The sequence below is a fragment of the Entelurus aequoreus genome, linkage group LG24, assembly GCF_033978785.1.
Source record: "Entelurus aequoreus isolate RoL-2023_Sb linkage group LG24, RoL_Eaeq_v1.1, whole genome shotgun sequence".
NCBI classification, from domain to species: Eukaryota; Metazoa; Chordata; class Actinopteri; order Syngnathiformes; family Syngnathidae; genus Entelurus; species Entelurus aequoreus.
This window is the reverse complement of record NC_084754.1, coordinates 16,736,051-16,748,487: the sequence shown is the minus strand read 5'-3', so window position 1 is coordinate 16,748,487 and position 12,437 is coordinate 16,736,051. Positions and strand designations below refer to the sequence as shown.

The following is a 12,437-nucleotide window of genomic DNA, read 5'->3' as shown; positions in this document are numbered from 1 at the left end:
GAGAAGACCGACCTGCATGTCATCTGGCTCGATCTCGCCAACGCGTACGGATCGGTCCCACACCAGCTGATCAACTACGCCTTGGAGTTCTTCCACATGCCACCCTGCATCAAGAACCTGGTAGCGCTTTACTTCAGCGATCTGCAGATGTGCTTTGCCCTCCAGGACTTCACCACCGGGTGGCAGCATCTAGAAGTGGGAATTGCAATGGGGTGTGCCATTTCTCCAATCTTGTTCGTGGCAGCCTTTGAGATAATCCTCATCGGAGCAAGGCAAATGGTTGGAGGAATCAAAACACCATCTGGTCAGAGGTTACCCCCATTGAGGAGCTATATGGACGATGTCACCAGCCTCCTTCAGACAGCAGCATGTACATCTCGACTGCTGAAAAGGGTGGATGAGTTGACATCATGGGCCAGAATGAAGATCAAACCCTCCAAATCCCGTAGCCTGTCACTCAGAAGGGGAGTCAGAAACGACAACACCATCTTTGTCGTCGGGGGAGAGAAAATCCCCCTCCTGTCTGAGCAACCCATCAAAAGCCTGGGGAGGCAGTACACTGCAGAGCTGTCCGATAAACAGATGGGGAGGACTGTCATGAAACAACTCACGGACGGCCTGGCAAGGATCGACCAGAGCCAACTCCCTGGAAAGTACAAGGTCTGGTGCTACCAGTTCATACTCTACAGGAGGGTGATGTGGCCTCTGAAAATGAGCGAGATCCCCTCATCTGCCGTGAGTAAGATGGATGGAAAAGCCAACTCATTCATCAGAAAGTGGCTGGGACTACCACGGTGCCTTTCAGAAACGGGCCTCTTTGGGAAGAACGCACTGCAGCTGCCACTGCAGTCTATCAGTCTGGGCTATATGCAGGAGAAGTCCAGGCTGGTCCTCGAACTAAGAGAGTCCACTGACCAGTCAGTAAGGAACGCCAATGCCAAGGTTCCCACTGGCCGAAAGTGGAAAGCCCAAACTGAGGTTGACCGAGCTGTCAGTAGGCTGCATCACCAAGAGCTCATGGGCAGAGTCCAGGCAGGAAGAGCAGGGCTAGGATGGGGAGAAGCGCCTCGGTTCTGGTCTAAGGCCAACCGCAAGGAGAGGAAGGAGATGGTGGTGGCGGAGGTGACGAGGATGGAGGAAGAGCGCTATAAGATCAAGGCCGTGTCGCAGGGCCGACAAGGAAGGTGGACAACCTGGGAGGGAGTGGTCAACCGGAACATCAGCTGGTCCGACCTGTGGAAGATTCCACAGGCAAGGATCAGCTTCCTTATTCGTTCAACCTACGACACGCTTCCCTGTCCTCGTAACCTTCACCAATGGTTCGGGAACGAGGAATGCTGCTCACTCTGCAATGCTCCCAACGCAAGCCTCCAGCACATCTTGTCGGGCTGCAAGACCGCACTCTCTCAGGGGCGCTATAGATGGCGCCACGACCAGGTCCTGAGGAAACTAGCGGAGGTGCTGGAGGGGTGTCGACAGGGCAGCAAAGAATCACCACCAGCAGAGAACCATACCAGCTTTGTCACGGAAGGGGGGGGTCAAAGATACATCAGGCCAAGAGAGACAGCAGCAAGGCCCTTTTCCCCAGACCAGGAGTGGGACATGAGGGTTGACCTCAATAGGCAGCTCCGTTTCCCCACGGAGATCACCACTACATCTCTCCGCCCGGATATTGTAGTGTGGTCCAGCAAGGCAAGAGTGGTGCACCTTATTGAGCTGACCGTACCATCGGAGGAGGGGATCGAGGCCGCCTTTGAGCGCAAGAAGGCCAAGTACTCGGAGCTGGCTGCTGAGTGCCGGGAGGCTGGCTGGAAGACAACCATCTACCCAGTAGAAGTTGGCTGCCGAGGCTACGTGGGGCTGTCAACCACACGCCTTTTGAGGGACGTAGGAGTGACTGGAAGAAAGCTGAGAAAGGCCATAAAAGATCTGGCAGAGGAGGCCGAGAAAGGCAGCTTTTGGCTCTGGCTGAGGAGGAAGGACAGGAGCTGGGGAAAGAACAACTAACCCCGATAACAGCCGCAGGGGGTAACAGCTATCAGCTGCAGGGGGTGACAGGGAGACGTCTCTGTCACTGCTCCGCCACCAGGAGACGTTCCAGGATTAAAGGAGTGAAACGTTGGTGAATGGTGGTTCCTGGCTGATGACCCTGCAGCTGACCCGTGGGCACTGGAGGAGGTGCGACAGGCAGCAATGCCAAGCAGGAAATACTACCTACCTGTTCATTAACCAAAAGTTAAATGTCCACTGCAAGAGACACTGATTCTCAGGAGGATATAGCAGCCAAATAAATGTGTAAGGCTTGTAGAATAGTAACATGCCTGCCATAATCCTTTTGTCCATTGTTTCCTTAGTTTTGGTATAAATTCAAAATTATGGATAACATGACAGTGGTTATTGATGATGTCTTGGAGTGTATAACAATTGACATTAATAAAGAAAACAGAAACATTTAATAATAAATACTTTATATAGAACACCTGGGCGTATTCTTGAACCGTTTACAAACTGGATGGAGGAAACGTCTCTCAAAAGACACACCAAAATATGTTCATCTGTGGGGACTACAATATAGATCTGCTTAATTCAGGAAATCACAAATCAACTGAAGACTTTATAAATACAACATTTGACACAGTAGACCACAGTCTGTTAATTCAAGCCCTTCATCACATTGGGTTATCTAAAAATGCAGCTGCTTGGTTCACAGACTATCTTTCCAACACAACACAATGTGTACAGGTGGCTGGCACGTCTTCATTACTGGACATTACCAAAGGAGTTCCACGAGGTTCAGTGCTGGGGGCCATTTTATTTTCTATCTACATAAATAATCTGCAATAATTTGTCAAATGCAATGTACAGTTTTTATGCAAACGACACCATTATTTATTGCTGTTCAACCTCCATTACTTAGGCTTTTGAGTTTTTACAAGCTGCTTCTGATGTCATCCAGGCTCGCTTATTTGATCTTAAATCGGTTTTAAATACAGATCTCATTCAAGGGTGCTACTGGAAAATATTCCAAATATTGTAACATCAAATGGAAACCCTATAGAGCAGGTCTTAAATTACTAGTACTTGGGTTTTACTTGTGATCAGGAGCTTTCATTTAAAGCCCATATTAACAACTTGGTCTCTAAGCTTAGGGTAAAGCTTGGTTTCTATTTTAGAAATAAAAACTGCTTCTCTCAGAAACAAATTGGTGACAGTGACTATCTTGACCGTAATTGGTTATGGAGATGTGCTTTATTTTAGTGCTTCATTTAAATGCCTCCAGTCCTTGAACACTGTTTTTCATTCAGCTCTACGATTTGTTACTGGCTGTCATAGTATCACCCACCATTGTCAACTGTATATGAAATCAGACTTATCTTCATTGAGTGCATGCAGATACACATATTGGCAGACTATTATGTATAAGGCTCTTTTAGGTTTAATGCCTCCATACCTGTGTACTTTGTTACAAAGAAAAAACAGCTCTTATGCTTTAACTGTTCCTCATGTACGAACTGAATTTGGCAAAAGAGCTTTTGGCATTCCTGCCCCTCTGGCATGGAATGCATTGCAGATGAAACTGAAACTCTCTGAACTACTTCCATTTGGAGCCTTCCGTTTTAATCCTGAGGGACAGACAGCGAGACACGTTTGCACAGTGCCTGTGTTTTTAAAAGGTGTACATCTTTATTGTTTTAAATGTATGTCTTAACATATTACTTTTCTGAAACTGCTCTGTGACATGTGCTGTTGACCTCTTGGCCAAGTCAGCCTTGTTAAAGAGATCTTGATCTCAATGGGTTTCTTATCTGGTTCAATAAGGGTTGTAATAGCATGGGTTTATTTCCCCTAATCACCAGACCAACTAGAATTACGTCGCACAGTGCTACGCTGATCGATAACAATTTTACTAATGATGTAAATAACCACATTCACAGTAGAATACTGGTCATTGATATTTCAGATCATTTACCAGTTTTTACAGTTTATCGCAAGAATTATAAAAATATACCTTCAGTCAGACAAATGACATGAAGACGAATTAAAACAGAGGAAAAACTGATTGTGTTTAAAAACGCTCTACTTAGGCAAAACTGGGCAGATCTATATTGTAAATCAGATACAACCAGTACATATAATGCATTTTTTTTATCGTTTATATTACTGTATGATGAGTTTTACCCACTAATCCTATGTAAGAGCAACATAAAATCAAAAGAATGTCCTTGGATTGCAAGGGGACTGGGCAAGTCTTGTAAAAAGAAGAATACATTATATAGAGAGTTCTTAGGGAAAAGAACAGAAGAAGCAGAAAACAAATATAAAATGTATAAAAATAAATTGACCAATATTCTAAGAACGACTAAGAAGTAGTATTAGAAAGAATTGCTGGAAAAAAATAAAAATAATACAAAGGAAGTATGGAACATTCTGAATAGTATCATTAAAAAGGAAGCCTGACAAATCAATTACCCAAAGTTTTTCATAGAAAATGATGTAGAGATGTATGACATGAAAGGTGCTGCCCATAAATTCAATGCTTTTTTTTTATTGCTAACATAGGAACGGAGCTTGCTAGCCAAATCCCTGATTGTAAAATTACTGATTAGAGGGAGCTTCCTCTTATGAAAACAAATCCACACACAATGTTTTTAAAACCAGTCGATGAACTGGTAATAGTTCATGGCATAGTGCAGAAATGTAAAAACAAAACCTCCACTGACTATCAAGGATTGGATATGACATTAATAAAAAGTGGTGTACATGAAATTTCAATACCACTAACTTACATATTCAATTTATCATTCCAAACTGGTACATTCCCCACAAAAATGAAAATGGCAAAGGTATTCCTTTTTATACAACTGGCAACAGACATTTCTTCACAAATTATAGACCTGTTTTAACACTGCCTTAATTTTCAAAAAATTTTGAAAAACGGTTCAATAATTGATTGGAAAACTTCATAGAGAAACACAAAATACTTTCTGAATGCCAGAATGGATTTCAAGCTAAAAGATCAACTTCACTAGCATTAATTGACACCTTTGAGGAAACTATCAATTCTTTAGACCAAAAAAAGTTTACAATTGGAGTATTCATCGATTTAAAAAAAGCATTTCACTCTATTAATCATAAAATTCTATTAAACAAATTAGAACATTATGGAATCAGAGTAGTGGCTTACAAGGGGTGGAAACCTGTTTGACCAACAGCCATCAGTTTGTGTGACAAAATGACAGTTGCTCTTCATGTCTCCATATTCCATATGGTGTTCCGCAGGGATTAGTTTTGGGTCTAAAGTTCTTCATTTTATATATTAATGATCTGTGTAATGTCTCAAAATGCTGAACGCTGGTCTTATTTGCAGATACAAATATATTTTTTTCTGGTAGTAATTTTAATAGTCTTATTGATACAATCACTTTATAAATGAAGAAAATGCAAACATGGTTCAAACGAAACAAATTCTCTACATATAGGTAAAATAAATATAATTATATTTGGAAATAAGAAGTTAAATACACAAATAAAAATTATGATTGAAGGGATTAACATTGAGTTAGTTGAGCAAAGTGAATTCCTTGGAGTAATAATTGATGAAAACTTAAATTGGAAAGCACCTATTAAAATACATTCATTTGAAATTATCAAGAAGCATTGGAGTGCTGCCAAAAGCACGAAAAGAGCTCAATGGAAAATCCCTCCAGCAACTATAATATTCACTCATTTATCCTTATTTAAGTTGCTGTGCAGAAGTTTGGGGAAATAATTATAAAACCAAAATACATCCTTTAACAATCTTACAAAAGCGGGCACTTAGAATTATCCATAAAGTGGGGTTCAAGGAGCACACAAATAGCTTATGTTTAAGGTCAAAACTGTTAACATTTCCTGATTTAGTAGAGTATTTGACAGAGCTTACCATGTTTAAAGCAAGAAGTTATCAATTGCCTGCAAATATTCAAAGTTTATTCATAGAAAGAGATGTGGGGTATAACCTCAGAGGAACGGCAACATATCAACACGCTTTAACACTTACCACAAGGAAAATATTTTGTGTCTCAGTCTGTGGGGTGAAAATATGGAACATTCTGAGTGACGACTGTTCAAACATTGAGCATTTTAAGAAATTGTACAAATGTAGTAGTTTTGTTCGGTAAAGTGAAGTTTAGGCTCGTTTTAAATGTGAGTATGAATGCACTTTATGATATATTAAGTTATTGTAAACACATTCATCTCAGCAAATCAAGTTCTGTAAACCCAGACAAATGTGATAAAATGTGGTTCCGAGGAAACTGGAGGTTATTAGTTAAAGTCTAACTATAGAAACGAGGCGGGATTCATAACCATTACCTTTTTATGATATGTTCAATTGAATTTTCTTTTCATAATTTAATAATATTTTCTCTTTTTTTGTGAAATAACAGTATTGCCACTGAGCACAAGATTGTTCTCTGGATATACAGTATGTATGTATATTATGTACTACATGTATGATATGGAACTGACAATGACATGCTCAATAAAACTGAAACTGAACTGTACTATTTCCTATACACCGCTCTTATTTTTGGTTTCACTTTCTGTATACCTCCATTTGCCACCACTCTACCTCTGGTCTGAGTGCTGGCTCCCTCACCTGTTCTTGATTGACAATCAAGAGAAACATCTGTACCAATCAGAAAGCCTCGTAAACCAGCTTTGTCAGTAGGAAGGCGCAGTTATTTTCTACTCCAAGTGTGCTTTTTTCGAATAAAAGGGCTTTTTACTTGCACGTTGCCTATTTGTTGCTTTATCCTGGGGTCACGCCAACAACAGCAAGCCGCAAACCCAGCAATTCCTCTATTAAAGGCCTACTGAAACCCAATACTACCGACCACGCAGTCTGATAGTTTATATATCAATGATGAAATCTTAACATTGCAACACATGCCAACAGATTACTAAAGTGCAATTTTAAATTTTGCGCGGAAATATCCTGCTGAAAACGTTTCGGTATGATGACGCCTGCGCGGATTGCAGAGGACATTTTGGGACAGCATGGTGGCCAGCTATTAAGTCGTCTGTTTCATCCCAAAATTCCACAGTATTCTGGACATCTGTGTTGGTGAATCTTTTGCAATTTGTTCAATGAACAATGGAGACAGCAAAGAAGAAAGCTGTAAGTGGGAAGCGGTGTATTGCGGCCCACTGCAGCAACACAAACACAGCCGGTGTTTCATTGTTTACATTCCCGAAAGATGACAGTCAAGCTTTACCATTGGCCTGTGGAGAACTGGGACAACATAGACTCTTACCAGGAGGACTTTGAGTTGGATACGCAGACGCGGTACCGTGAGTACGCAGCTGCAGCTTCCAAACATTTAATCGCTTGCCCGTACGTGCGTGCCGCTATGTGCATGTCACGTACGTAACTTTGGGGACTTTGGGGAAATATATGTGCTGTGTGAACTTTGGGGAGGTGAACGGTACTTTGGGCTGTGGGATTGAGTGTGTTGTGCGGGTGTTTGATTTGTATTGGCGGGTTATATGGCTGGGAGGTGGGAGGTGTTTGTTATCCATCCATCCATTTTCGCGGGGGGCACTGGAGCCTATCTCAGCTACAATCGGGCGGAAGGCAGGGTACACCCTGGACAAGTCGCCACCTCATCGCAGGGCCAACACATATAGACAGACAACACTCACATTCAAACACTAGGGCCAATTTAGTGTTGCCAATCGTTATGCGGGATTAATTTGGAGCATATTAAATATAAGCCTGGTTGTGTTGTGGCTAATAGAGTATATATATGTCTTGTGTTTATTTACTGTTTTAGTCATTCCCAGCTGAATATCAGGTCCCACCCGCCTCTCACAGCATCTTCCCTATCTGAATCGCTTCCACTGCCCTTTAGTCTTTCACTCTCACTTTCCTCATCCACAAATCTTTCATCCTCGCTCAAATTAATGGGGAAATCGTCGCTTTCTCTGTCCGAATCGCTCTCGCTGCTGGTGGCCATGGTTGTAAACAATGTGCAGATGTGAGGAGCTCCACAACCGGTGACATCACGCGCATATCATCTGCTACTTCCGGTACAGGCAAGGCTTTTTTATCAGCGACCAAAAGTTGCGAACTTTATCGTCGATGTTCTCTACTAAATCCTTTCAGCAAAAATATGGCAATATCGCGAAATGATCAAGTATGACACATAGAATGGATCTGCTTTCTCCGTTTAAATCAGAAAATCACATTTCAGTAGGCCTTTAAGAGTGTCTGTCATTGGTGCTGTCAACTTCAATGATGAAGGTTGTGATACTCCTCCTGCCTTAATGTCCGAGTGCGTTATTGCATCGTCGTCTGCAGCCCTTTAATAAAGGCGCGAAAGAATATAGGTCACATACTGGCTTGTATCTGATTGCCACCATGTCCATCAAAAGTGTGACCTCTTGGGAAGGCGACAGAAGCCACCCACAGTTTCTAAGCTATGCCTTTGGAGCAATATTACATGACGGCAATGCAGAGGTTGCTCCTTTGGGAAAAATGGGGGCACACTGCCCAGAGACTGCCTGTGAGTAAATGACAATAATTAGAGCCGCGGTGCGTAGCTCCCGTGGTTCCTCAACAGCTATGGAGAGCAAATAAAAGTCCCAGCAGAGACATTGATCCTGTTTGCCACTATGTCCAGTTGAGGGACATTTGAGCAGACATCTTCTTTTGTTGCCCTTTAACTGGCACTTTCTCTCTAGTCCTGTGCGTCGGTCGGGACAAAAGGCCATGTTGATAGGGTTGGCAAGGAAGCACATTAAAAATTGTGATGAGGAAGCATGTGAGCTGCAAAGAGAAAGAGAAGTGGAGATTCCCTTTGGACCCGGAGGCTTCGTCCGGGTCAGCAGTGTGTATGGAGCAGATAATATTCTGTTTATAGCTCAGAGTTATCATCTCTCTCTCTCTCTTGCTCTTCCTCTCATTCCAGCACTTCTACCTTTTTCCCCTTTTATTTTTCATTTTTCCACTGGCACTATTAATATTTGAGAGCCTCATTTTATCCTCCCACATTTCAATCAGCCTTTGTGGCCCAATCACATTTCTATTAGTTCACTGTGATTATAGAGGCCATACAGCGTTTACCTCTATTCTGTATTATTTCATTATTTACCCTGCAATCACCCACTCGTTTTATTTGCATGCCAAACAATCAAAAATAAATAACTTTTTTTTGTTGTTTTTTTTAAGTGAAATGCATTGTCCTAATTCTGACCTTTTGTCTATCTTTTTGTTTTCCAGCTAGAACAGATCCAGAAGCACACATGGTACATGTAAGTATTCCTCCACTCCCTTCCTTCTCCACTGTTGTTGTTGTTGTTGTCGTCCTGAGGGGAGCTATCACGTGATAAATGACTTAGAGTTTCGGGCATGTACACCGGTGCAAACCACGACTCCACTCTCGGGGTTGTGGGAGTAAATCGGTGGTGCTTGAAAAAGGATATAGAGCATGTGGAGCACTGCAGGCAACGAAGGGGACGTCGGCTGGTAGGGTTATTTTTTTTCCGCTCTCTGTTGAAGTTTTATATCTCTGTGAAGTTGGAGGCGTTTGTAGTAAACTTCACAACCATCTATTTTGTTTTGTAAAGGGTACACTGCCAGAGTTTCGGATGGCCAAGTAAAGATGAAATATGTGTATTAGTTGTGAGTTATTGTCTCTTGTCAGCGAAAGTCCATCCAATCAGACAGTGACTGTCGTGTCAACCAGGAAGGCACAAGAGAGGAATGGGAAGACAAGAGGCTGAACCAGACCTAATTCAACACTGTCTGAACTAAAGTCTGGATAAATTGAGAACTAAAACCAGGGTTCCTTTGTAATGTTTAAAATGTTATTGATGGCGTGTGCCCATTTAAATTTGCATAATAAAACACAGATGCAGAGGAATGTGGGCAGATGGGCCATTCTGTCAAGGCCAGAGTATGATATAATTACAGTTAATCATGTCACGCAATATAATGTTAGCAACGATAAATGTATTATATCCTGAACATTTTAAGAGGGCCTAATAAATGGGTTGGTAATTAACTTTAGCTCTCAAATCCTACTGAATTGGCTCCTGTGTTGAACTAATACTACATTACTGTAGTTCTGAAGTTCAAAACATCAGAGCTTTTACAATTTAGAAACTAATCTAAGATTTCAGGGACGGGACACGCCTCTACAGCAACGTACAAAAAATGGCCTCACATGACCGGTCAAGACATTTTGTCTTTAGTTCAGCAAGCATCAAATGATTAACTCTGGATAAGTGTTTGGCTTTTTCTTTTGTCATTTTTTGGTACTCTTGACGCAGTGAATTCAGTGAATACTCCATCGCCGCTACACATGTGTAGTGTTGTTGTTAGGTCTCTAGATTTTGCTGGGCATTGAATCCATCAAACCCAGACGGTTCCGATTGTCTTAGACAACGTTTTGCCTCTCATCCAAGCAGGCTTCACCAGCTCATGCTCCCAGACTTAGATAGGACAGCTCTAATGTTAAGTGAGGGCCTGGTGCAGGGTCCAAAGCATCTATGGAGGGTTTTGACCCTTGCTACCTATGATGATTCTAGGTAGCAAGCCAAACAGCTCAATTTTTGTTTCATCTGACCACAGAACTTTCCTCCAGAAGGTCTTATCTTTGTCCATTTGATGTCAGAAACAACAAATTTAGCTGAACTGCACCCATTTTGTCAAAAGGAGTGGTCAAAAATTCACCCAGAAGCTTGCCAGAAGCTTGTGGATGCCTACCAAAAGGGCCTTATTGCAGTGAAACTTGCCAAGGGACATATAACCAAATATTAACATTGCTGTATGTATACTTTTGACCCCGCAGATTTGGTCACATTTTCAGTAGACCCATAATAAATTCATTAAAGAACCAAACCTCATGAATGTTTTTTGTGACCAACAAGTATGTGCTCCAATCACTCCATCACAAATAAATAAGAGTTGTAGAAATCATTGGAAACTCAAGACAGCCATGATATTATGTTCTTTACAAGTGTATGTAAACCTTTGATCGCGACTGTATGTGTATTACTTAGATTTGTACGCTTTTTCTGGCTTTTCTGCCATTTTCTTCTCGCACCTAATAGAGTAGGGAGGTCTGACAGCTCACTTCGCTTCGAGGGAGGTACTTCGCCCTTCCCCACTACCTGACGGATAATTCGAACGCCTCTTGATTGATGTGAATGCCAAAACCAAGGAGGGAGGGCAACAACAAGGGGGGCGAGGGGAATTCGAATTGAGCCTAAGTCTGTGAGATGATGAAGCCTGCTCGGACGAGATGTGAAACGTCTTCTAAGACAATCTGAACAGTCCAGTTGCAATGGATTCAATGCCCTTAGAAAACAATAACCTGAATATTTACAGGCAGTATCTAGATTATTGAAACATTAACACAGGTTAATTGTGATGCGCTTGTGTAACAATAACCAATGTCAGAAATAAACGCGACTCGTCGTCTTTTCAGGCCATTATTAATAATCAACTTATGCATGAGTATGCTATCACATTTTAGTGTCATCTATGGTTGACTATTTCCACACTATCAACTCAAATCGAATCAAGCGTTATGTATAAATCGCTTTTCATACATAAAAGAAATGCAATGCAAAGTGCTTTACAAAGTTAAAAACAATACCCCGCTCACCCATATCCCCCATTATCACATACGTACACACGGACACATTCCAAACACAAACACACACATGCAACTGTATGGACCAATGATTGCATGGCTGAGTACGGAGGAGACATGTGAGTAAACACTATCACAGGAGCCATCTGCACTAGGAGGTCATCAGACCATGGCCACCAGGATGCTGACACAAAAGCGCCCCCACAAGCATGGCCGATAACCCCTGAGGCAGATGGCTCATCTGAGGAACGTGGGAAAATAAAAATAATAAAACTTGTAAAATAGTAAGAACCATGTGTAGAGATAAAGAATAAAATACAAGTAAGACATATGAAGATTAATAGAAAAAAATTTAAATATATATATAAACAGTAAATAAATAAATATAACTAAATACAATCTTGCATAACTAATAGAATACAAAGTAAAATACAAATTACTTCAATAAAATAATCAGGTAAAAGCCAAATCAAAAAGAGGGTCACTATTAGTATTGATTATTTCTCTTTAGACATTGGATTTTTTTTTTTTTTTTTTTAACAAATCAGCTTGCATTCGTTAGAGGGTTCAGTTTCACTTTAGACATTCGACACTGTATTTTTCTCCCACGGTCCAAAGCGGGAGAGTTAACAGTGATGCAACCGGCAGAGATGATTTTGTGCCAAAGCAGGCTCGGAAGAAAGAGGAGGAAGAATGCAAACTCATTGCTCAGCTTCAAAAGATGATGACTATTCATCCACTGAGGTGAAAAATACTTTACGGACGATGATGTAACATGTGGGAAATATGTAA

At 41.5% G+C, this 12,437-nt stretch overlaps 1 protein-coding gene across 12 annotated transcripts in view; it reads left to right on the top strand.

Moving 5' to 3' along the window:
- The window catches only part of brsk2a (BR serine/threonine kinase 2a), a 473,215-nt gene that overhangs the window by 398,116 nt on the left and 62,662 nt on the right, over nucleotides 1-12,437 (top strand). For all 12 annotated transcript variants that reach the window (XM_062035565.1, XM_062035564.1, XM_062035556.1 and 9 more), the window contains one exon: nucleotides 9,266-9,297. In XM_062035565.1, coding sequence (XP_061891549.1) covers nucleotides 9,266-9,297 — 32 coding nt within the window. The remainder of the gene's footprint in view (nucleotides 1-9,265; nucleotides 9,298-12,437) is intronic.